The sequence below is a fragment of the Nannospalax galili genome, unplaced genomic scaffold, assembly GCF_000622305.1.
Source record: "Nannospalax galili isolate Female #2095 unplaced genomic scaffold, S.galili_v1.0 scaffold442, whole genome shotgun sequence".
In the NCBI taxonomy this organism is placed as follows: domain Eukaryota; kingdom Metazoa; phylum Chordata; class Mammalia; order Rodentia; family Spalacidae; genus Nannospalax; species Nannospalax galili.
The window spans coordinates 209,825-235,753 of NW_008348806.1; the positions used below are offsets into that span (position 1 = coordinate 209,825).

Here is a 25,929-nt window from a genome sequence, read left to right on the forward strand (position 1 = left end):
TAACTTTTTTTTTATGAAACTGAAGTCAGCAACTCAAACAACAGTCTTTAAAAACTATGCATTGGGTAATTTCATACATGTTATGTATTTATATCACATTCATTTCCCACTCCCCCTCCAAGTCTTCCCACTGGCCCCCCATCCTCTTCCCATCTCCCCTTCATCTTCCTCCTCCTCTTCCTCCTCCTCTTCCTCCTCATCCTCCTCCTCTTCCTCTTCCTCCTCCTCTTCCTCCTCTTCATCTTCCTCCTCCTCTTCCTCCTCTTCCTTTTCCTCCTCCTCCTCTTCCTTTTCCTCCTCCTCCTCTTCCTCTTCCTCCTCCTCTTCTTCCTCCTTGTCCTCCTCTTCCTCCTCCTCCTCCTCCTCCTCCTCTTCCTCCTCCTTCTCCTCTTCCTCCTCCTCCTCCTCCTCTTCCTCCTCATCCTCCTCCTCTTCCTCCTCCTCTTCCTCCTCTTCCTCCTCTTCATCTTCCTCCTCCTCTTCCTCCTCCTCCTCCTCTTCCTCCTCTCCCTCCTCTTCCTTTTTCTCCTCCTCTTCCTCCTCCTCCTATTCCTCTTCCTCCTCCTCCTCTTCCTCCTCCTCCTCGTCCTCCTCTTCCTCCTCCTCTTCCTCCCCCTCTTCCTCCTCCTCTTCCTCCCCCTCTTCCTCCTCCTCTTCCTCCTCCTCCTCTTCCTCCTCCTCCTCCTCAAGGTCACCTCCCCATCCGTGTTGGAGAGTTGACTGGCTTGAGCCTGTGTGGTAGCCGTAACTGCTGTGTTCAGGAGTGCAGTGACTGGGACGTGTCCAGATGACACTATTTTTGGCAGTCCTCCCTGAACGCTGGCTTACAGTCTTGCAGCCCTGATGTTCCTGAGCTTTCCCCCATCCGTGTTGGAGAGTTGACTGGCTTGAGCCTGTGCGGTAGCCATAACTGCTGTGTTCAGGAGTGCAGTGACCGGGACGTGTCCAGATGACACTATTTTTGGCAATCCTCCCTGAACGCTGGCTTACAGTCTTGCAGCCCTGATGTTCCTGAGCTTTGGGGAAGGGGGTGTCATGTCAGTGTCACTTAGAGGTGAACACTCCACAATTATTTATTCTCTGCACTTTAACCGGCTGTGAGTCTATGCGTTAACTGCCATCGACTGAGTGAAGTAGCGCCCCTGAAGGGGGGTGAACGATGCCCTCATCTGTGGGTGCAGGGATAAGTATTTAGAAGGCAGTCTGATACTGCGTCTCTTTAGGAAATTTATATCAATAGGCTCTCCCCTAGAGCCTGTGACCTCCCCAAGCCTTTTGGCCAGGTTTACAGCATATCTTGCCAGGCTGATCAGAGGTGTAGCTTGCAGAAGTCACTTCTGGGTAAGACGGTTGAAGACTTTTCTTCCCCAGCAGCCTACAGAGAACCTCCTGGCATGATGAGAGGTAGTCGGAAGGAAGAGTGCTTCCTGGTGCATAGCAGCTTGATTTTTCCATGTTCTTTGACCAAAGCATCTTCAGCAATAAGGGGTAACTGAGGGCCACAGCCTTGCTCGGGGGATTTCTGGGACCCCACGGACCAACAAGTCAAAGGGCACATTCCACACCTGGCACTGGGCTTTTTGCTTAATCACCTGTGGCTTCTAAGAGGAGCACTGTCCCTCAGCTCCACACACACACACACACACACACACACACACACACACACACACACACGTACGTTTTAGGAACCCTTAAATAGTAGGCCATATGGGTTTTTCAAACATCCTCAGTGTTATTCATCACCCATCCCCTCCTCTGTCCCGCCCCACCCCCTTCCTTCCTGCTTTCCCTCTTCATAACACTTGTGTTCTACTACCCCCCCCCACTATCTCTTCCACCCCCCTCCATGGCCCCTTTCTGATTTTCTGGATTCTTTACTCCAAGTTAAACACAAAAACCCAAAGATTCAATGCTGGGGTCCACATATGAGAGACAACGTGGCCGTGATTGTGGCCGAGCAAGTATCCCTGTGGTAAGATAGCAAGTCCTTTGGGTATATGCCTTGGAGTAGAATAGCTGGTCCATGATAGATCTACTTTTAGCTTTTTGAGGAATCTCCGTACTGATTTCCACAGGGTCTGCCCCAGTGTTAGGGTGTCAGGGTTCCTCTTTCTCCGCGTCCTCACCAACATTTGTTGAGATAAGTCCCCAATCTTCGCCGTCCTGACTGAGATGAACTCGCAGAGCAGTTTTAATTTGCGTTTCCCTGATTCCCATGGATGCTGAACATTTCTTAACGTTTCTTTCTTTAAAAAAACATTTCTTAACCTTTTGAGTTTCCTCTTGAGAACACTCTGTTCAAATATAACGCCCACGTTTTAAGACAGGGTCCCTGACTGACCTGGAACTCACAGAGATCTATTTGCCCCCGGTGTAAATTGCCTGACTTTCAAGCCCACTTTTAGATTGGGCTGTTTGTGAACCTAATGCTTTTTTGTGAGTTCTTTGTATGTTCTGGCTATGAATCCTCTGTTGGCTGGACGGCTGGTGAAGACTTTTTTCTCCCATTCTGTGGTCTTCCTGTTTACTCATTGAACTGTTCCCTCTGCTGTATAGAAACTTTAGTTCAAATAGCAATTGATTTTTAATCCCAAACATCATAATACAGTCCAATCCAACGATAAACTACTTTGATACATACTTAAGAATGGTGGTAGGAAATAGTAAAAGTCTGTGTCTTCTGTAAGGAAACCATGTAGTTTCTCTAACAGAAAACCTTGTATGTACAGTAAAACACTGTAATTCATAACATACTAGTCTTGAGTCTGAGATGAACTGTTTTTTTGAGGGAGAGTGGTTGAAATAGGGTCTCCCTGCAGCCCACCTGGCCTGGAACTCACAAGATCAGCCTGTCTCTGCTGGGACTAAAGGTGTGTGCCACCACACTTGGCCAGAGCTAGTGTTGTAATGCACTGTGGGTAGGCCTTGTGTGGCATGATGCATGCCCAGTGCAAAGTGCGTGCTCTCTGTTCAGAGCCAAGACTGCTGTGAAGTCACTTGATGCACTGTGGGTGAGGGTGACCAGAGACACTTTGGATTTGGTTATTTTTGGTCTTTTACTACTGCCATTTTTTGTGACCCCCCACATTCAATGACGTGACCCCACATGGGCTCACAACCCACAGTTCAAGAAGGTGCACTTTTAATGCTGGCATGTTTCCGTTGTTCTGAAGGCTGAGCGCACAAGGTCGGGGTGCTTGCTGTTTTGTCCGTCATGAGAACTGGTCTGCTGGCTTGTAGATGGCCGTCTTCTAGCTATATCTTGACAGGACAAAGGTCTGGCATCTCTCACTCTCCTTATCAAGACTTGGGTCCCATTGCAGGGTAGGCTCCAAACCGAGGACCTCTTCTAAGCCCAGTTGCCTCCTAAAGCTCCACCTCTGGTACCATCATATTGTGGCTTTGGACAGTGAGCACTGGAGAATTCATTCATTCCGCAGCAAGGCCTATATGGGTGACTGTTGCCGCTATAACTCAAATGTATGTGGGAGGGTCTGGACTAGGACAAGATTGTGTCCAGAGCGAAAGGCAGTGTGTGAATGAGTGTGTGTGTGAATGAGGGCGTGAGGCAATAACTTAGTTGTGACTCTGAAGTGCTGAGAGAGAGAATGTGTGGTTAGAGATCTTTAGATGTTTAGCAATGTTGAATTCAGTTTGGGGGATATGGAAGAACACTCACAAGAGCATGAGGATCAAGAGAGAGATGGATTCCACAGATGACTCCTGTAAGCAGTGAGCATAAGTCACTGCGTAAGTCACATGGTTACGTTTTCCACAGCCACAATTTTTAAAAGTGAAAAGAAGGGACAAGATAGCTCAGTGAGGAAGGTCTTTGCCACCAAACCTGATGACCTGAGTTCAGTCCCCAAGACCCACACAGTCTTCTGACCGCCACACGTGCCAGCACACACTCGTCCCTCCCCGGATAAATAAAACATAATTTAAAAATGCTTTAAGATAAAGTAAGAACAGGTGACAGTTTTAATAGTGTTTTATTTAGCTAAGTTCAGAATTGTTTCTTCATCATGCAGTCAGTGCTGCCTTCTGACTCCTCGGGTCATCCAGCCCCGTTATCAGTGGTGAGCTGCTACAGAGGCCTAGAAAGGTGAATTTCACCCCATTGGAAAGTCAGCTTCTGCCTTTGTTGAGTGCATGAACCAGTGCCTGGGTGGCTCCTGTTTCCTCACCGCCATGAGCATGTGAAGAGTGCTCGCTGGGAAGGAATGTGCAGGACTCCTCTGCTCGGAAAGATCCGGAGTGTGCTTGGTACTGCTGGGTAGAGGAGAGGCAGCCTAGGTGTCTTCTGGTGCACAGGCTCCAGGTCCCCGTCCCAGCTGTGGGGTCTGCTCTGCCCCCCCTTGCTGACCTTGTGGTGGGGTCCACTCTGGCCCCCTACCTCGTGAGTCCTCATTTAGTCCTGTAATAGGAATGAAGCGGCTTCTCTCTCCGTTTTTCTGATGATTAATTTTGAAAAGCTTTTCATATGCATAAGATCCTTCAAATGGGCTGGAGAGGGCTCAAGCAGTTGAGCACTGGCTGCTCTTGCAGAGGACTCAGGTTTGATTCTCAGCACCCACATGGTAGCTGACAACCATCCACAACTCCAGTTTCAGGGGATCTGAGGTCCTCTTCTGACCTCCCTGGGCACTACAAGACATGGGTGCACTTACATACATGCAGGCAATACACATATACACAAAATAAAATTTAAAAAAGTATTTTAAAAAAGAACCTTTAAATTTTTCTTTTTGAAAATCACAAGTACTCATTCATGGATATGTATTAACTCATTTGAGTTATTTATTTATATATTGACTTATTTATAAATATATTTGTGTATGTTATGTAATGTTATATTCAATATGTCATATAATATAGCCCGTCAAATATAAAAATTTGCCAAGTATTTATCTACTTTCTGCTAAATATAAGTCTGGACCCTGGGACTCGCAGGAAGAGTCCCAAACCCCACCATCTTGTTACATTTTAGCATCTAAAGGGGGCCAAAAAAGAAGGAAAAATGTTTAAAAAGTGGAATGACATATACCATGTAGCACTAGTGAACCTAAATTTGGGTTTGGCTCAGCCATTCACATCATTAAATCTTGCTTTCTAGGGTTGTGAATGGAGGTGGAGTGGTACCAGCATTGTACTGACACTGAACACATGAGTAACTTCCCATGGCAGATCAGAGGTAGAAAAACCACTAGTGGAAACATCATAAGACCAGCACTATTGTGTTTGCTCCTTCTACTTTTTTCTCCATGGTAGTTTTTACTTAGAATCACTGAAGCTGATCTTGATTATTGTTGAAGAGTTGGCTGTCACTTGGGTGTCAGCCTGATAGTAAATTTAGCTAATTCTGAGATATGTTATGTCCAGGCTTCTTAAATTCCAAAGGTCAGAACCTGTGTGTTTTACAATGCTCCATTGGGTCATGTTGCCCCAAATGTGGGACAATCCATAGGACAGCCTTACATAACTCAGCTGTGTGATGTGACTCTAAGTGCCTGGACTGATAGTTTCAGTTTAACTGTGTGTGCACAGAAGACCCAAACCACAGAGCATGGTGCAGAGGTGTACACAGCCATATCATCAGTCTCTGGAATAATGATTTCTCCTTCTTTCTTAGATAATGATGTTGAAGATGATCTTCAATCAGACATCAGTTGACCACTGCAAGACGCAGATGATGGGAAAGCAGACAGAGTGTAGCTTCTTCCTAATCGCGGTTCGCCTGGCCTCCTTGAACCAGATCCTGGACCCCTGGGTTTACCTGCTGCTAAGAAAGATCCTTCTTCGAAAGTTTTGTCAGGTAGCAAATGCTGTCTCCAGCTGCTCTAGTGATGGACAGAAAGGGCAGCCTGTCTCGTTAGCTAATGAAAGAATGCAACGGGGAGCATGAGAGAGGAGGCGGCCAACTTGCGCAGCCCAGCTTCGCAAAGGTCCCTAACTCTTGCCTACTGAGGCATCTCTGGCATGCTGCTGTTTATGCACTGAAATGGAATTTTTGATCTAAAGCTAGATGGGCTGAGAAGCGCAGATAATCTCTGATGTGCCAAAAGACCCAAAGTACAAACAAAGGAAAATTTGTTACTAACAGTCTAGTGTTTTGGGTCTCTGCCATTTGTAGCTGAACATGGGATTGTTTCTGTGATGAAAACCCCTATTATAAATGATCTGGAGCTTCTTAGAGTACAGATAGTTGAAATCTAAAAAAATGTATAATGTATCCAACAGTACTTATCATGTTGATGTTATTTCAATATGCTCAATGTAGTAAATTGCTCGTGACCTTACAACTTTTGGTTGGGTTGGTATGCGAGTTTATTGCCTGTCCCAATGAGATCCAATGCCATTTGCTTCAGATGTGATAGTTTGTGGCTGTTCGATGTTGCTAAATATTCTTTCCTTTGAATATGTCCTGCATTTCTAGAAGCCTAGAGAGGACTCATGAAGTTAATCCAGGAGAGTCATAAAGCAATATTTCAGAATTCTATTTAAAGGCCAATTTGAGAAATGAATATTGTATTATTTTCCAACAGTGTCCTCCAGGCTTTTGGGTCTTTAGCTACCAACTCTGATTCTAAAACAAATAAAAGCTTAGAAAGTTGAATACAGATTCACCCTAGCTTGGCCTCCTATGAGACAAGAATATCAGCCACACAGACTTCTTCACAGCTCCTCACCCTGTCCACAGATGAGCTCTGCCGTGTCTGTGCTGTTGATATTTTTTCATACAGCTTACATGAATGCAGGCCTTGATGGTTTGGCTTAATTCCCTCTGGTACAGGTGAATTACATGGAGCTGTGGGGACTGCAGGTTTATAAAGTTACCCACTAACACTGTAATCCTTCAAGACTACACCAAAGTCTTAGAAAGTTACCCGTTAACACCAATCCTTCAAGACGGCACAGAACCCTTTCCAGATTCATTTTACAGCTCATCAGTACTTTTTGGTTTTTTTTGGTCTTTTTGAGACAGGGTCTCCCTGTAGCCCCAGCTGGCCTGGAACTCACTATGTGGACCAGGCTGGCCTTGAACTCACAGAGATCCGCCTGCCTCTGCCTCCCGAGTGCTGGATTAAAGGCCTGCGCCACCACACCGGCCATACTCATCGATGTTTCATTGTGAAGATTTTCATTTGTACTTTTACTGCTTCCTCGTTTCTTCAAAGCTCAAGATTTATTTCTGCTTCTTACAGCTGCTTCATTTTCCTTGATGTTAGCAGGCCTTCTGGTGACAGTTCATTTTAACTGTTACACTGTGTCTAGTAGGTTAAATAAGTGCACCTGTGTAGGCCAATCAGGAATAATCAGTTTAGATGACCAAGTCAGACTGAGTCAGAAGATAAAAGCCGGTACAAGCCCTTGCTTCACCCCGGATGGCTCTGCAAACCCAGACGTTAAAGAGGAGAAGAAACTTGGACTAAAATCTATTATAAAATCTCTCTGACCGGAAGGTTATTCCATAGGCTACTTCTCAGAGTACAGAACAAATTATCCTTTCTTTCCCTGTACTTAAATTACCTTCTGACAGAGAGGCTTTGCCTTTGGGGTGGTCTTTTGGCTTTCTGTGATGGTATTGACACACAGTGTGCGTCTGAGTGGAGGCCTGACTGAGTTACCTCTCCCACACTACTCCAGCACCTGGAGTATAGACCCTTCCAACAAACACCTCTCCGTGAGTGAACAAGTGGAATTCTGCGGCACTGCACACTCGCTCTTGAGGCAATTGAGGCATCACATGCAGTCACGCATGTCATTACATGTGACATGTAGACACAGCCCATCCAGCTGATAAAGCAATGACTTCTGCTTATTTATTGCAGAAACGGAAATCTGTCTTCAAAGGTCGAGTGCCATGTTGTAGTAAAGTTGTTTGTATTAATAATCTAGAGGATGTGTCTCCAACTGGCATTGAAGGCTCCTGTCAAAGGAATGCCATTTTTCGGGGCTGGAGAGATGGCTCAGGGGTTAAGAGCATGTAATTGCTCTTCCAGAGGACCTGAGTTCAATTCCAGCACCCACATCAGGTGGCTAACAACCACCTGTAATTCTAGCTCCAGTAGATCTGACATCTCTGTCCTCCACGGGCTCCAGTATTAATGTGCACGCGCTCACACACACACACACACACACACACACACACACACACACACACATGAGATAAACCGCTAACAAATTCTTGGATGGGGATTCTGTGGCAGGAGAACAGCTGGTTTTGAACAGCTCGAAGAGAAGGAGGAAAGGAAGAGCATGTGGAGCCAGCATATGAGTTCTATCGTCTCAGCAGCCACCTATTGATCTACAGAAAACCCAAGAAACAAAACCCCAGTGATCTCAGCTTTGGACAGGGACGTCAGATTTCAGAAGTGCTGTGCAGAGGCTCTCTCTGTCCGAACGTGGACTTCTGCAGTCTCTGTCTGAGATCATGTTCACGCCCATGGAGCTGGTTTAAGGATGCATGTATGATCAGGAAGAAGACATAAATAGGACATTTCCTTAAGGTATTCATTAGAGCCCCAGAAAACCACAGGGAAAGATACCCGTGAATAAACTGTAGATATCCATGTAAAATCAGCAAGTGTTGAATTTTCAATGAATTTAGCACTGTGCTATCTCATAGGAAAGACGTGTTGTCAAATAAGAACAGCTAACTTTTCAAATCAAATGGGTACAGTGAATGTCTTAAATACTTTCTGGTTGAAGAAACAAAATGTGTTACTTCAGAGCCAGGCATGGTGGTACATGCCTGTAACCCCGGAACAAAGGCAGGGTGGGAGGGTCACCGAAAGATTGAGGCCAACCTGATTTACAGAGGGAGTTCCTGTTAGTCAGGGCTGCACACTGAGACCGTCTCACACAAAACAACACAACATGAAGTATTACTTTGAGGTTTACCAAATTTGCCTAATGCTGTATATCAAAATATTTTAGATGAATATGTTCAATCACGATAGATTTAAGTTGCTCTGCCATAAAAGAGGATGTACACACATTTCTACTTAATTCTTCTCTATCTTATAAAAGATCTCTTGACAGAGTTATAGAGGGGAAAAAACCTGTAGGATGTCCTGTAAGTTAAAGCCAGACTAAGAACTCAGAGACAGACTTCTTGGTAGTACCCTGATACTTGATTTTTCAAGTGGATTTGCGCTTTTGTTTATTCACACTTTTGTTAGTGTCCCCACCCAAATTAGTGATCAAATTTCAGGCTTTCCAGCATTGACAATTACTTAAGAATTCTTTTGGGGTGGAATCAAGTCAGAAACAAAATAGAAAAACACATTGTTCTTTGAAAAGTTTTATCACATTTGTTACCAGTCAATGCCAAAAGCTTCTCTCAAAATACCCGTGATGTGGAGAAGAGCAACACAGCACGTATTTGCTTCCATAAATGCATCAGAAGCTTAGTTAGAATAGTTAAAAGATTTATGTTTTATCCACCTAGTCATAGACCGTGACAGATTTTCACAGATCCTTATTTATGGCTTGTTTTGTGCTTTTAAACTTTTATTTTTAACTTCTGTGTGTGAGTGTTCTTCCTGCATGTATGTAAGTGCATCCATGTCCTGCAGGGCTCAAAGAGGACAGAAGAGGGCATTGGACCCTCTGGAACTGGAGATGTAGACGGTTGGTAGCTGCCATGTGGGTGCTGGAATTCGAACCTGGGTCCTCTACAGGAGCAGTCTATGCTCTTAACCCCTAAGCCATCTCTCCAATTTTTAGTTTCAAAATTGAAATCTAAATAAGTGTAAAAATTGTGCAATTTCGATGAAGCTCAGAGAAGTGTTCTGTGAGTTGCAATAAAAACCTGAGAGGAGGTAAGATACTCCTGGATTCTGCAGTCCTGCAGAATTTAAAGATCAGCCTTCAAATTGGCCTGAGAAGACTAACAGGTAGTGATGACGTATGAAGTGACCCAGAGAACCTGGGAGATGGTTTACTTTGTATAGTCTGTTTTATGATACCTAAGGTGAAGATAATTTGAGTTTGTGGAAGTTTGGCTCTCAGCAGTACATGTGACACTATATGAAGAATACCTTCCCTAAGAAGGTAATTCAATCAGTTACATCACATTTGTTTATGCCTCAGAGCTCCACTGCTGATAAAGAAAATTACTTTATTCTTGGAAGCTTTTCACAGCCAGCTGTACTTACTAAACAGCCCACACACCTACCTACGCGATTTCACATTGGTCACAGTGGGTCTGCCCAATACCAGTTTCCTGCCCATCCTCTCAAGGAGAAATAGTTGTAGTTGTGGGGCTTGAGTTGCTTTTAAGAGAAGAAAGAAAACTTTGTGTTTCCAATGCAGATAGGCAAACAGATCTGAACCCGTCTTATTGTTATTCTGCTTGGATGGATCCATTTTATTATGGAAGATAATTCCACATCTAATGTCTTTTTAAATGTGCACCTCTAAATTCTGTTGTGAAATGCTTTAGATTTATAGCATGCTGACCCTTTTGTTAAAGTAAATCAAGGTCAATATTATCCAATCAAAATGTAATAGCTAAAGTTCCTTATGTAGTTTTCAGTGTCTGGAAAAATCAAAACTTACTGCTAATCTAGGGGAAATGCGTGTGAATCTCCCGTCCTTCAGTGTGCATTCTGCTTCGGAAAGAACAGTCACGTGGTGGGTATGGGGCAGGTGGAGAACACAGACAACAGAGGAAACTTGCCTACCACAGCCTGTTAAAAGCATGGACACTTACAGGCCAGAGCTCAGAAACAGACAGGCAGGGAAGGATGGAGGGAGGGAGGGAGGGAGGGACTTCATTTAACTTACACACTGCTCACCCAGAAAACACAGAAGCTGCCTGGGCTCCTTTCTATAAAAGAGAGAGATTGATAAATTCGTTCACTCAGATAATCACTGACTGCTAATGTCTGAGAGAGGGAATCAGTGTGGCAGAGAAAAAGAGAGAGAGAGGAGAGAGAGAGAGAGAGAATGTATTCTACTTCAGCAAATGTTTTATATAAATAACAAAGTTGTTTGGGTAAATTACAAGCAGGCATGGATGACTGTGGTCTGCTCACACAGGATGCGTGTGGGCCTCGCTGTCCAGTGTGGGAGCAGCTGATGTTACCGGCACTCTAAGCTCCGCTGCGGGGTTCAGAACAGTTCACCTCTCCTCAGTGTCCCATCCCCTCACACTCGGCTGAGCTGGAAGGTGGATTTGTCACATCTGTGTAAAGCTCTTTGGGCATTTCTCTGCACTATACTTTAATATATCTTCCATGTGTTTTAAAAGCTGATTCTCAATGCTGTGTATAAAAAATACATCAGAATTCTAATGACATTGAAGGAACACCTAGTCTGTGTATTTAATAAATGTATGCTGCTATTTATGTTGTCTGACAGTGGAAAATAAAGTAGAATGTTCTGAAACAACCCTGTCTTTTTTTCCCTGATCTTGAGAATATTTTCATGTTGGAATGCTTTTCTTACAACAATACTCAGCATTTTGCTGAAACCTCGTTTGGCATGATAGGTCAAATAACAGTAACATGCCGTGTGGCAGCCCATGCCATTTGGAGCAGGAGGACTATTTTAGTTTCCATTCCTTGACCATAGACAGGACAAAAGTCACCGATTGGCTCTCCATCCAAGAGCTGGTCTGCTCACATTTCCAACAATGTCACAAGCTCCGGAGTGCTGTTTGTGACGCCAAACCCCATTTATATGTAGCTTCCTCCCTGTTCCTGTGACTTCTGATGCAAACTGCCACAGGCAGCTGAGAGAAGAGACATCCCTGCTCACAGCAGAGCCAGATGCTGAAGACAGCTGATTCCCGGTGGGGTCATGACCAGGTGGCCTCACGCCCCTGCTCTGGAAAGCCAAAACATATTAAAGAAGTGCATCGAGCCTGTCCCCTGCCCTCACTGCCTAAGAAAAGGCCTCTAGGGAGAAGTCAGTGCCGCTTCCACTCCCACAGGCATGGTGAGGCCAGGACCCCACAGAACCATCACCACAGCCTTCATTACGCACCACCACAGGGAGTGGGCATTCTAGCCTCTGCAGGGATGGCTGGCTAGACATCCCTACCATGCCACAGGGTGTGACAACCCTGTTTCTATATCCTGGGTGGGCAGGGTCCGACATTTTGGGGGCTCTGTGCTTGCGAATAGCTGTGGACCGAAGGAGACTGGATGCAGGTGGAGAGTCGAGGGGGTTCTCCAGTCCTGCTCTTCTCTCTCTAACTTTGTATGCCTGTCTGTGTCAAGCTCTGGTGGGTGCTGAGACACCAGAATTAAATGTAAAAGCCCAAGCTTTGGGGGCCCAGCGGAGGGGCTCACCTGTTACCAAACCTGGTGGGCCCCACGTGGCAGAGGGGAGGAAACCAAGTCCCACAGGTTGTCCTCCGATCTCCACACACATGCCCTGGCATGTGTGCCTGTGCGTGCATCACACACACAAGAAAAATGAACAAAAATGTAGTGTGAAAAAAAAGTTTGCATTTTGGGGGCTGGAGAGATGGTTCGGTGGTTAAGAGCACTGGATGCTCTTGCAGAGGACCTGGGTTCAAGTCCCAGCACCCACATAGTGACTAACAACCATCTGTAACTCCAGTTCCAGGGGCTCTGACATCCTCTTCTGGCCACTTTGGGCATAGCACAACACGGGCTCACTTACACATGTGCAGGCAATATACTCATTCACAGAAAATAAAATTAATTTTTTTTAGAGTTTACACTTCGGATATACAGTCTGGAAGGGGAAAGGAGCTAATTTGATCAGACCTACAGTTACAGTAAGCACATGGCACTGTGAGATGATCAGGTGGGAAAATCCTGCAGAAGGCACCTGAGCCTTGGAGAACGGAAGAACTGCTCACATGGAGGGGAGGACGTTGGAGGACACACCCCACTTCACTCTCCCCAAAGCTGTACAGCTTCTAAGGCTATCAGATAAACTAGTTTCTAATTAGTCTGTGAGAAGGGTTGGTCTGGGAAGACTGCAGTTCTCCAGCCTCTCAGGGACGGAAGTGGCCTGGCCACTGGGCTGTTTTCTCAGCCTTGGCACTGTAGAAACTCTGGGATGTCTTAGCTTCGTGGGTTGTTAGGCAGAATCGCTGGTCTTTACCCACCAGATGCCAGGACTGTGTCCCTAACTGAGGTAATAAAAATGGTCCTCAGACACTTGTGTGTCTTCTCTTGGGGTGTGCGTTTGCCCCCCATTGGAACCTGTGGCTTAGAACAGGGCCTTTTGCACAGGGTTTGTAGGGCAGGGCTCCCTGGGGACACTGGAATACCATCATATGTAAGCCCCCACAAAAATGCAGCATGGCCACTTGAACAATGCCTGGATCACCAGGACCCGATCGGCTTCCATAAGCTCATAAACCTATTCACAGAAGGGGAGGCACACTTTCTCAGAAGTATCGTCTTTCGATTGATGTCCCAACCCCTACCCTGCTTTTGATAAGAAGCTGGAGGCTTAGATGTCTCTCTGAGGGATCCCTGATCTTTTCTGTGTTTTAATTCTCTGTAATTTAGCACACATTTCCAGACAGGTACCTCAGAGGTGAAAGCTGCTTAACCAGAGTCTCTAGAGGGCCTGTTGTCTGCTTAGGTCCATTTGATGGAGTTGTAGAAGATGCATTTCACCTGAAGATGATGATTTTTCGCAATTTTTATTTTATGTGTATGAGTGTATCGCCTGCATGTGTGTAAGTGCCTCTATGGCATGCAGTGCCCTTGGAAGTCAGAAGAGGGCGTTGGATCCCCTGGAACTGGAGATATGGACAGTTGTTATCTGCCATGTGGGAGTTGGGAATTGAACCCAGGTCCTCTGCAAGAGCAGCCAGTGTTCTTAACTGCTCCTCTCCGCTCCAGCTCCTGAAGATGATTTTTATCACAGGGCAGTGGATATTGGGGTAAAGGTCTCTTGGTGAGTTGGTGAATGCTTTGGGAGCAGGTCTGGATGCCTCCTCGTGAAGAGTGCAGGGGACTTTTGTGTCATGTCATTTAATGTACAGGACTGGCCCTGCCCCCATCATCCATCTGCCGACTTCTTGGGCCTTTATGGATGCAAGTTAAGACATCTCACTGAACATCTTCATGATTCCAGAAACCATATGAGAGTCTGGTGGGGCACACCTTTAATCCCAGCACTCGGGAGGCAGAGGCAGGCAGATCTCTGTGAGATCAAGGCCAGCCTGGTCTACATAGTGAGTTCCAGGCCAGTTGGGTTTAGTTTCAAGGAGACCCTGTCTCAAAAAGACCAAAAGCAGAAAAAATGAAACCAAAAACCTGAAGTTGACATGATGACTTCCCGGTGAGTGCCAGCATGCCTTGACCGCTCAGTACATACCCATAATAGCAAACTGGAGCACTCATGGGTGGGTAGACTTACTACACCACACTGTTGTTGTTAAAAATCCCGTCTCATGAAGACAAGAAACAACATGACCCAACCAAGAGAGGCAAAGTATGCACCTCACTCTAAAGCAGTGCTGGAGACTGAACGCAGGGCCCCGTGCATGCTAGGCACGCACTGAACTAAATTGTTGACCCCTCAAAGCCATTTTTTTTAATTAAAAATTACCTAATGACTCAGTTGCCTTAAAACAAAGAGGATGATTTGACTTTTCCATGTGCTGACCCAGCAAGAGAGATTATAAATGTTATTTAAAATTTAATAAGAAGGCCACTCCGAGCCCCAGAAGTACAGTCTGCACATAAACAAGCTAATGATTGGAATATAACTTCATGTTACTGAGATATATCTGTAGACACAAATCTATTTATACTTCTGAGTGTGCTAAGCCCGTGCATTGCTATTTCAAACACAAGCAGCAGGCATGACCTTATTGATTGAATCCTTGAGCAGGAGTGCAAGGCGTATGCTTACAGACCTCACAGATGTAGAACCAGCTATGCTGTATGGCACTTTAACACCGGACCATTGCCTTGAGTGGAACACTGCACTGTTGCTGGTGGTTCGAGTTTCTCTGGGAAAAGCATAGTAAAAGAAATTTATCTTTGCGTTTCTTTTACTTCATTAAGGAAGATGGAAGTGGGATCTCAGAGAAATAGGCCTCACGTGCAAGCAGGCCGCATTCTGAGTGCGTGCCACGTGGAAACATGCATTCTGGATGTGTGCACAGCTGGTTGTAGACGTGTGCATGTGACACTGCACAGTGATTTGGAGAAGATCCACTGAGGGCTGTTTTTAGAGGAAAGCCATTGTCCTTTGTCCCCTATTTTTGCTAGTCCTTGGCCATTTAATTTCCCCCCTCACACCTTAACTTTCAGAATTGTAATGACAAACTTAATTCTTACTGGAAAAAAAGAAAAAAGTGTTGATAGTTGCCAAGGCTAACCCCTGCCCACCTCACTTGCTGTGCGGCACAAACTAGGTTTGCTCTAACCCCCAGATTGCTTACCATGGCCATTTCCAGTACTCCTGCTACAACCCATCAAGGAGATGAAAAATTAGTGCTGGAATAGTTCATCTATTTTGACTACTACAGAACTTTACATTTAAAATGCTCTACAGGTAAGTCATTTCCCAGAAACACTTTCTATGTCTTAGTGTAGTGAGCAAGGAACTGTTCTCCTCACCGAGCAAGGAGTTAGACCGCTCCAGTGTAAGTCTGGCTATCGAGTCGTCATTTGCTTTTGATAATTTAATAAGCATTTCTGAACCTGGGTTTCCTAATCACCACCAGAGTATTAGGATTAAGTGAAATAATGGAGTCACAGGCACTATGGAAAGTACTATCCTGGTGGTTATTATTACCACTATTATTCTCAGTTCACTAATGGAATGCCATCAGAAACCAATCATGACTGTTTGCATCTCGAACAATTCCAACATCTTTCCCCATTTAGTACTGGGCAATCACACTTTCACCAGAATGGGCAAGTCATCCTGGAAGGCGGGTCCTGGCTGATCCTGGCCTGTCCTGGCCACAGAGGGGCATGCCTTTGGGAAGGATGCTCAGCTTCTCTTAGACTTGCTGCCTTTTCTGTAAAATCAGGACTTGGCATATCTATGTGATCTCATCACACTGAACAATGACAAATCTCCTTTCTTCCTGGAAATGTGAAGTTTGTCTGGTCATCTAAACATAAGCAAGGATTTTCTGAGTCTTGAGAAACATTTCATAGGAAACCTGCAGGAGACCAAGAGGACAAGGCACACAGGCAGGTTAAGTTCATGTTGTCTTCCCCGCTTGTGACACCAGCTGCTGTGTCAAGACGGCTGCTGAGTTCCTGGGTGCAGGGGCTTCCCTTGGGTCGGGAGGGTGCTTTGGCTCCATGTCCACACTGCCCGGGCCTGTTTCAGTTGTCTGATGGTATCTGCACGTTTGTGTGATGCATGACAGAATGTTGCCCCAATGACTGAGCCGGAGATTTCCTGCACCTTACCTCTGTGAGCCTATGTGTGTGCTATGGCTGCTAGAACCCAACCCTGTAGCTTTTCTAAAATAAGTTTTTTCTTAGATACTTTTTCAGTAAATAGGCGAATTTCTCTTACAAGTCAGGGAGAAGGGGGAGGAAGGGGAGGAGGATATGCTGGGATAACTCTGCTCAGTGATATACTTAAAACTGTTTATGAAACCCATCATTATACACAATAAATATAGGACAAAAATAACTGTTTAAAAAACAAATAGCGCTGAGAGCTGCTCAGGAGGCCCCAGTGAGGTCCTCGCCCTAACCCTCGCCCTCCGCCCGCCCAGAGGCTGCGGCCCTCAGCTACTTTTTACTGGTGGGCTCTTCCTGGGTAGATGCAGGAGCCCTGGAGAGAAGACCGGCTGGGGCGGCACAGAGCAGCGTTTGCAGTTCCTGACCAGGCCTGTGGGGTTTGCGGAAGCTGAAATCTATCAGGATGCGGTTTCTCCGCGCACACGGCTCTTTTGTTCTTGCTTTTTTTGCTGTTGCTTCTTTTGGTCTCCTTGGCCTCCCGCACTGCAGCAGGGACGGACCAGGGGCGCCGGGAAGCCGAGGAGCAAAGGGCTTTCCTTCCCGGTTACAGAGGGACCCCAGGAGAATCTGAAATTCAGACTACGGAGGGAGCACAGCCCTCTGTCAGCGGTGAAACCGGTCAGGGTGTGACTGCCCTCCGCTTAATTTTGAAATTTGCTCTGCCTTCTTGTAAGATGCAATTTCAGAGGCTAGTGCGTAGTTTGTCTTCGAGAAAGCGCTCCTGGCACTCCCGTCGAGTCCTCTTCTTCCTAAACAGGCAGTAAACTGTGTTTTACTCTTTTTTTCTTATTTGATGTGTATGAGTGTATTGCTTGCACGTGTGTAAGTGCACCTATGTTGTGCAGTGCCCGAGGAGGTCAGAAGAGGGTGTCGGATCCCCTGGAATTGGAGTTATGGACAGTTGTTAGCTGCCATGTGGGTGCTGGGAATCAAACCTGGGTTCTCTGCAAGAGCAGCCAGTGCTCTAAACACTGAGCCATCTCTCCAGCCCTTCACAGTAGCTTTTGACTCTCAATACAGATGCAGTTCTCAGGCCTCTCAAGAGTCAACTAAATGGATTCAACAATTACTTACAAATATTTAAAATTTTGTTTTTACTAGCTCAGAGTTAATTGGCCAAATCAAATGAGTTGCTTAGGGAACACGAATGATGAATTCCCTCTTCTGGCCAATGTCTATGACATGTGCATTGGATGTGGAGTCTAGAGGTCTTCCTAACAGTTATCAATAGTAATAAAATTTTGAAAGTAATATAATTTATGGACCTCATTTCATGGGAGCAGGTTTTAATAAGACAATGGGTTCATAAAGCAATTAAAATACAATGAATGATTATATGGTGTGGTTCATGTGGGTACTGTCCTTTGCTTCACTGATTGGAAAAAGGCCCATTAGACTTGAGAGTGCTCCCATCGCCTGACACAGCCATGGGGAGAAAACAATATCCTTAGAAGAAGGAGGCAATCAGGATGCCAGCTGGGTCTGTGGGGGCTGTGTTTGGAAGGGACGTGTCTTAGCAAGAGCACCTTCAGAACTCAGGGAACACATGTCTGAAAGCCACATCTGGGGTCCAGCGTTGGCCTAGTAACTGTGGGATCTAAAGGAGACCATTAAAACTCTTGGGATTTTAATCCTTATATGAAGAATTGAGATGGTTGCATTTACCTTATAGGGCAGCCATGCGGATTGAGGGGAGCAATGTCAGTCTTTCTGAGGAGTGATGGGGCCACCAGCAGGGAGGGGGCACTGCTGTTGTGCTTGCAGTGGGGAAAGTAGCTACACGTGTGCTCGTACTTCCTTAAGGAACCCATTAAACCATATGTGGGATGTGGAGAAAGATGTCCTGACCCCGACTCATTCCTCACTGTGCTTTCGGGAGAAGAAAGTACAAGACATTGTATTTGAGAGCACAGAAAACAGAATCAGTAGCGTTAATTGACTAGTTGGTTGACCTTGCCAAATTAACTTCATCTTTTCCAATCCTGAGTTTAGCTGTAATTGGACATGTTTTATTTAAGAACACATTCACTGTAAGCATTTCATGAAACAGTGCATCCAAGTGTATACCTAGTGCCTTGTACATAATAAGCAGTCAATAAAGAGTTGTTGCATTATCATGAATTATTAATATTGAAATGGCACTAAGAGGACTTGTATGACCCAGTTTTCCACTGAAGCTAAATGTATTCAAAGCATATAAAGTTTATACTAATTTCCATGACTGGGTAAGGAAATAAGATTGTGGGCCAACTCCATTGCAAGTAGGATAAAAAACAGGAAATAGGAAAATCAATAAATTTGAGGGTTTTACCATATTTTTTTGGGCAGACTATTGCTATGTAACCCAGGCTGATCTGGAATTCATGATCCTTCTGCCTGAGCCTCCCAAGTGCTGGGATTACAAGTGTATACCACCATGCTGCTGCTTCTTTTTTTTAAAGATTTATATATTATTATTTTTATGTGTATTTGTGTGTGTATATGTGTCTGCATGAGTTTATGTGTACCATATATGTGCCTGTTGCCTGTGGAAGCCAGTGAGGGCATCAGATCCTCTGGAATTGAAATTGTGAACTGCCATGTGGGTACTAGGATCCTGACCCTGGTCCTCTGCCAGAACAGCCAGTGCTCTTAACTGCTGAGCATCTCTCTAGCCCAGTGCCTGGTTTTCAATGAAAGGTTTCTGTCTGACTTTGTGAGAGAGAAATGATATAGTAACAGAAGAGGTCATTGGAGAGGTCCCTGTACGATCTTCCTGCAGGATGGCTGTTATCTGAGATGCACTGATGTGCTCTGTCAAGGTGATTCATGCTTCCTCAGCAAATCTAGTGCAGACTACTGTGACATATACCTTACACCCTCAACCTCCTTATCTGTCGAGGAACACGAGATGGATCATTTCTAGTTTCTAGGGGACCATAAGTATGTGAAGAGCTAGTGCATCTGTAGACAGCTGGCTTACTTCCAGCTTCTTTCTATAGCCTACAACATAATTGTAATCACTGTCACGTTCGTTTCGTGTTCATTACCACAAAACCAAGACCCACAGGAGATTTTATTTCTGTGTACCCAACATCATTTGTTTATGTCTAGTTGTGGAGTCGTTAGCAACTAGGACTACCTGGGAATTTTTGGACTGTGTTGTGTTTGAGAAAAACATAATAAAAAGGGCATTGAATGGGTTTGATTGGGGTAAAAACAATCACTCTCCTCTTAGACCTTTGATTCTCGGTGATCACTCGGTCCTGGGGTCCCATTACTGCTGGTTATGACTTTCCTCAAGGAAGAGATGTGTATAGGGCTGTCTGATTTGGGTGGGTTTGAATCACTGATTAAATGAACAGTTGGTTGGTTTCTTTGGTCATCCACATGTCTTTAATGAACATCTTTAATATGGTCTAGGCACTAGAGAGATTGAAGTCTGTCGTTGGCACATTCCACATTTAAGATTCTCTGATTCTTCAAGATGGCATCAGTTTTCATCTGGTATGATTAGAGCTTAAATATTTTTCCCACAGTACAAACAGCTTCACATGTCCTGGTCCTTGTTATTACAATCCATATTCATGTGCAAATTCCAGCAGTGGAGAAAAGCACAGGCCAGAGGGAAGTGTGAAGCATCTTCATCACTTTTACTAACGTCCTTTCAGATGTTGGCTTTTAGAAGTTTCTCTTCAAACCTGATAACGTATAAGTGTGCAATGGATTTGAGGCATATCACATGGAATCAGGGCATTTTCCAATGCTTTGAAAGGCAGAAAGACACTGTGGAGAAAGACTTTGAATTTTTCAGAAAGTTAAACCACTGTGGCCCAAGGTAGATGGGTGTGCCTGAAGACACAGTAAGCGTCTGTTAATTGCAATTGTTCCAAAATGCTCAGACCAGTGGGAGCTTGCTGTAACGAGGGATCTAAATCCTTCTTCAATGCATCTTCCAATTCAGAGCTCCATGACTCTATGCAACAAACCTGTTATACACTGGCTACAAAAATTTGAACTGATGTGAACAAGAAGGATTTGAGTTTAGCAGTTGAACCCAATAATGCTCTATATCAGACCTCTTCCCATGAGGCATATATTCTCCTTCCTATGGTGCTAAGTGCCTTGTATTTAGCCTGCCAAGGGTGAGCATTGCTTTTGCCAGTTTGCAGTTTTGTCTGAAAACTTTATTCATACAAACAGGAGAAATGTTTTGTTTTGTTTGGACAAAGTGCCACACCACTCATTCTCCGGTAGTTAAATCAGAATATCTGTACCATTAACATCATGGACAACTGGGTTGAGATTCTCCCCACTCTGAAAGACCAACAGGAACATGAACTCGGTCCAACTCAGTTTTTATTTATTCAGATCTTTTTTCTTATTATGTATGAAACATACATTTTAAAATATTTTATTATTTTTATTTTATGTGTATGAGTATATTACTTGCCTATATGTAAGTGCACCCATGTCATGCAATACCCATAGAGGTCAGAAAAGGGTGTCAGATCCCCTGGAATTGGAGTCACAGATCATTGTGGGTTCTGGGAATTGAACCCAGGTCCTCTGCAAGAGCAGCCAGTCTTAACCACTGAGCCATCTCTCCAGTCCTGAAACACATTTTAGAAGAAGCAACCCACTGTGAATATTCTTCACCAAATTTTTGAACAATGTTACCAAGTCTATGGAATGTTTTTAAGTTTGAAAACCAAGAGAAAAGAGAAATAGACATTAAATAAAGAAACAAATGATTCATTAGATCTTTGGGGGAAGTACTAAAGTTTGAAATAATATAAGGAACCAAAACTTTACATGGTCAGAGATGTTCCTTGTCTTTTGCCTTTGTCTTTTGAAGCAACAATAGGATTGTTCTCATTTTTGTGCATGTGTGGGTGTATATGTGTGTGTATATATGTCCAGCCAGTGCATGGGGAGGGGGGCGTGTACACACGTGTGTGTGCATGCCTACAGAGGACAGAGTCAACCTCAGGTGCCATCCTCCTTGACGTGGAGACAGGGTCTCTCATTGGCTCGGAGCTCGCTGATTTAACTGGGCTGGCTGGACAGTGAGTCCCTTCAGGGGTCTGCCTGGCTCCACCTCTGCAGATGGATTACTGGCACCCACCATGCCCAGCTTTTTAATGTGGGTCTGGGATTAAACTAAGGAAAGGACTTTTACCTATTTCCCCAGCCTCGGGGGATTATTCTTAAAGACAGGATTTCACCTTAGAGAGTGGGACAATGGGCCACGGCTTCGTGGTTAGTGAACACCCCTAGAGCCTTTCTGCTTAACAACTACTCAGCATGATTGTGACAGGATAAAAAGCAGGGCACCTCTTGTACAGCGCAGACTTGTGTGCAGATGCCCAGGTTGAAGTGTTGATGTCTGTGGTGTCCTTGGCCATTCCCTGAAGACAGTTCAGTGTTGTAACCTGTAACTACTGAAATCTAAGAACTCATACGTCATCAAAAGAAGGCAGTGGTTTCCTGTGGAAGGAGCTAGGATGTCAGCATGTGCATCTGCAGGCCTGTCCTTGACTTCCAAATGATGATCTCGATCAGCCTCTGTTGACTTGTCTATAAATTAGAGATAACAATACATATTTCACAAGGTAGTCACAAGAAATGAGCTAAGGTAGGTATGTATGTATGTACAAAGTACAGGGGGGCCTCGATTACTTATGGCCAATATAAGTAGCATTAAATAGCACTAAATAACATTAAATAACACTACATAACATTAATTACATTTGCAGAAATACCCTTATGCTAATTCTGGGAGAAACATGCATTGTAGTTGTGAAAGTGATAAAATTACTGCACCCTAGTCAGTGGCATTCGTGAAATTCTTATCATTTCTAAGACATTTTTACATCTGTAATTTTGTTTGAGCAAACCATTTAGATAGAACAGGAATATAATGGTTCTCATTTTTACAGATGCTTAAGTGAAGACTAATATAGCATTACCATGTATGCCATAAATATAAAAAATTATCACTTGTCCACTAAAACCAATCAGTTAAAAAGGAAAATCCCACTGAGACCAGGTCTAGGGTTTGAGTCAGAATTCTGCTCATACCTCTCCACACATGCTGGCTGGAGTGACTCATTTTCTCGTCTGGAGAGGGAACATAGTAGCTCCCTCAAAACCTTTCATGTTTCCCAGCATGCACCACTCAAAGCTAGAATACTTTTTTAAATATTTATTATTTTTATGTGTATGAGTGTATTGCCTGCATGTATGTGAGTGCACCTGTGTCATACAGTGCCCATGGAGAGACTGTTCAAGTCCCAGCACCCACATGGCGGCTATGAACCGCCCCTAACTCCAGTTCCAGGGGAATCCAAGGTGTAATTCTTTAACTTATCAGAGTGGGCAGGAGGTGGGCTCAGCCTCCATTCCCAGGGTGTCCAGGAGCAGTGTTCACCATTCTGGCTCTAGCTCCCTTGCATAAGTGTCCTCTTTCTTCAATACATATCCTTGTTGAGTTTTTGTGCATTTCATACAATACATCTTAATCATCTTTAGACCCCCTCCCCAGCTGCACTCCCCCATAGCGCCCCCACTGGATTTCATGCATTCAGTCATACATGTTAAGGCCTATCGAGTCAAGTTAGTATACCCAGACGTCCCTCAGTGCAAGGTCATCCACTGGGCTCTAGTCAGCCCATCTAGAGTCACTCTGTTAAAGAAGATCACTCTTCCTCACCCAGCAGTGATCGGCAGTCAATAGTTCCTCAGCTAAGGTTGGGGCTTCTGCCCATTTCCCCAGGTCCATGCTGGTCTTTGTGTCATTGAGTCTGAGGAGGTTTTGTGCATGCTGACCTCATTGCTGTAAGGTCATATGAGCAAGTTCCCAGAAGCCTGGAAGACTGTTTCCGTGTGTTCATGCACCTCCTCCCCTGGCTCTTCTAATCTTTCCATCCCCTTCTGCAGCCGTCCCTGAGCGGGTGAGGTTTAATATAGGAGTGCTGTCCAGGGGCATGCCATACGCACTTCTCCTAACTGGGGACAGTGTGTTCCTTCATGGCCATGGGGTCAGTGACTCTCAAGAGTGCTTTCTCAAGCCTGATTCAGAATCTGCTTCTCCTCCATACCCCACTTCCTCGGCTGCGTCTGATGGCTTTCCACTGCCAGGTGTGAACTGTGCACAGCTGGGTCTGCTTCTGGTCCCTTCCCCCGGACTTTAGTTCCTTGAATAAGAAATCACATCTTATTTATTTATAGTCTTCCATTTTCATGTATATTGAGTGCGTGTGTGTGTGCCTGTGTGTGAGTGCATGCACGTGTGCTTGTGCATGGGCACACTGTGTAAGTGCAGTGGATAAGTGTGCACGTGCTTACAAGGTTTGAGGTTGAGACTGGGAGTCACCGTCTCCCCTCCTCATGTGTGCAGGCAGCATCCCTCACTCACACCCTGAGCGTCCCATCGTGGAGCTCCTTGCTGGCCAGCTTTCCTCGGGCATCCCCTGGCTCTGCCTTCCCCGACTGCAATTACACGTAAATGTGGGTTGCCACGTCCACTAGACATTTTTAAAAATTATTATTTTTATGTCTATGAGTGTATTTCCTACATGTAAGTGCACCTATGTCCTGCAATGCCTACGGAGGTCAGAAGAGGATGTTGAGTCCCCTTGAACTGGAATTACACATGGTTGTTAGCCAAATTTTGGGTGTTGGGAATCGACTTAACCACTGAGCCATCTTCTCAGGCCCCAATAACCCACATCTTTTTCCCTTGGTGCTCTGGCCTCCACAGTTTCCTCTCTTCCCCACACCCTCAGCCTCTAAGTCAGTGAAGGCTTTGAAGGAGAGACACTGGGTAGAGAACTGTTCACCAAATGAACTGAATGGTTGATTCCACATGGTAATAGCCATCAATAAGTGCAAGAGCGGGGTTTACAGCGCTTAGTACAGTACGGGAAGATGCCTAGGAGGCTGTGGGATGGTAACAACGACATCTCACAGGCCTGCCCCCAGGATGCATCTTCTAGTCAGGTCCACAGGGCGCCACCTCTGACAGGTCTCAGTGACTATGAGCTGGTGAGGGAGGGTGAAGGGAGGTCTCAGACCCCCACCAGAGCCTTAGGTAGGGAGCAGCCCACTGGGAGGAGGCTGTCAGGCCGGAAGTGAAGATGGCTGTGGTGAGCTGAGCCTTCAGCCTTGACCACACTGCCACAGGCCACTGAGCTCTGGACCCCACACTTCTGCTCCTGGCTCACTGTGGCCCAGCTGTGAAGTCAGGGCGTGATAAAGATGAAACCACTTCCCTTCCAAGAACCAGGGCCTTTGGGAAGAGGCCAATTCACCACCTCCAGTGACATGGAGGTTGAACACCAGCCCCTGGCCAGGCGATGGTGGTTTAGCACTTCCAAGTTGTGTCCTGCTTCTGCTGATAACGGCCTCCCCATCAATTCCGGGAGCCCTCACTCAGTCCCTCATTCACACAGCCAGTTCCTATCCGGCTTCCTAAGCCTCCCCGGCAGCTGGCTAGTCCTCGGAGGGAGACCTGGCCTTGGAGTTGACAGAGCAGCTACCACCAGGGACAGTCTTAGCTCGAATGCACAAAGTGTGCCCTACTAGACCAGCTGGCTGTGTGGCACCTAGCAAATTCCTGAGAAAATGAGTATAACAGAGGTCTCCCAGCTCTTTAGATACCGAGAGCTCTGCCGCAGAGCCATGTTCATAGGTGTCCTCTGTGCAAGTAAGCACACAGCAAACCAGAAACCCAACAGGCTTCCCTCGGCCCACTCTTAGCCCGCTTCTCCTTTAATGAGGATATAATTGGTGACACATTGTGAGGTGTGTGATATGGGACAAAGATATGGCAGTTGTACCAAAAAATTTCATTAAAGATGTGTTCCCTTCTGAAGAAAAGGGAGGATGCTATTCCGAGAGGATGTTTGGTGTCAGGAAGAAGTTATACCCACAGCTAAGGCCACATTCACTGCTAGAAGAGGGTAAACCTCAGTCCCTCAGCTGTGTGTTAAAGGGAGCGGGCAGACAGTGGTGGAATGAATCAGCGCTCTGCTGGGAACAGGCTGGTAGCTGTTTATGCGGAAGGTCTGCATTGCTGATCATCTGACATCCCAGGTGACGGTCACCTGCTGTGTGAAGGAAGGTAGTTTCCCATCATGCTTCTGGAGAGAGAGCCACTGTATAAGGTGAGCTTCTAGTTATTCGAGCCCTACAAGAAACCTAGTGAAATGGCAAAGCGAGTTCCTCCCTCACTGAAGGGTTCCCTCTTTCCTGAGGACCACGGGGTGGTTTCCACTTGAGCGCCATGTGGAGAGGGGCCATACTTTGAGATCTTGCTGTGATTTGAGGCCACAGGATTAAACACAGACTCCTGAAGCTAAACTGGGCAGTAGAGAGTAGAGATTGATCTCTGCGTCGGGGTGCTGTGCTTAGTGGAGCCCTGTCTTTGGGAATTGCAGGGCCTCATTTTCCTAAGTCAGAGAGAGAGAGAGAGAGAGAGAGAGAGAGAGAGAGAGAGAGA

At 45.4% G+C, this 25,929-nt stretch overlaps 1 protein-coding gene across 2 annotated transcripts in view; it reads left to right on the forward strand.

The window, feature by feature from the left end:
- The window catches only part of Ptger3 (prostaglandin E receptor 3), a 71,623-nt gene that overhangs the window by 24,037 nt on the left and 21,657 nt on the right, over window positions 1-25,929 (forward strand). Inside the window, exons 2-3 of one of the 2 annotated variants that reach the window (XM_029569855.1) lie at window positions 5,633-5,815; window positions 8,211-11,389. In XM_029569855.1, the coding sequence (XP_029425715.1) occupies window positions 5,633-5,815; window positions 8,211-8,228 (201 nt within the window). In that variant the 3' untranslated portion in view covers window positions 8,229-11,389. Of the gene's footprint in view, window positions 1-5,632; window positions 5,816-8,210; window positions 11,390-25,929 lie in introns of those variants that run through there. The other variant, XM_008846100.2, reaches the window with a different exon arrangement.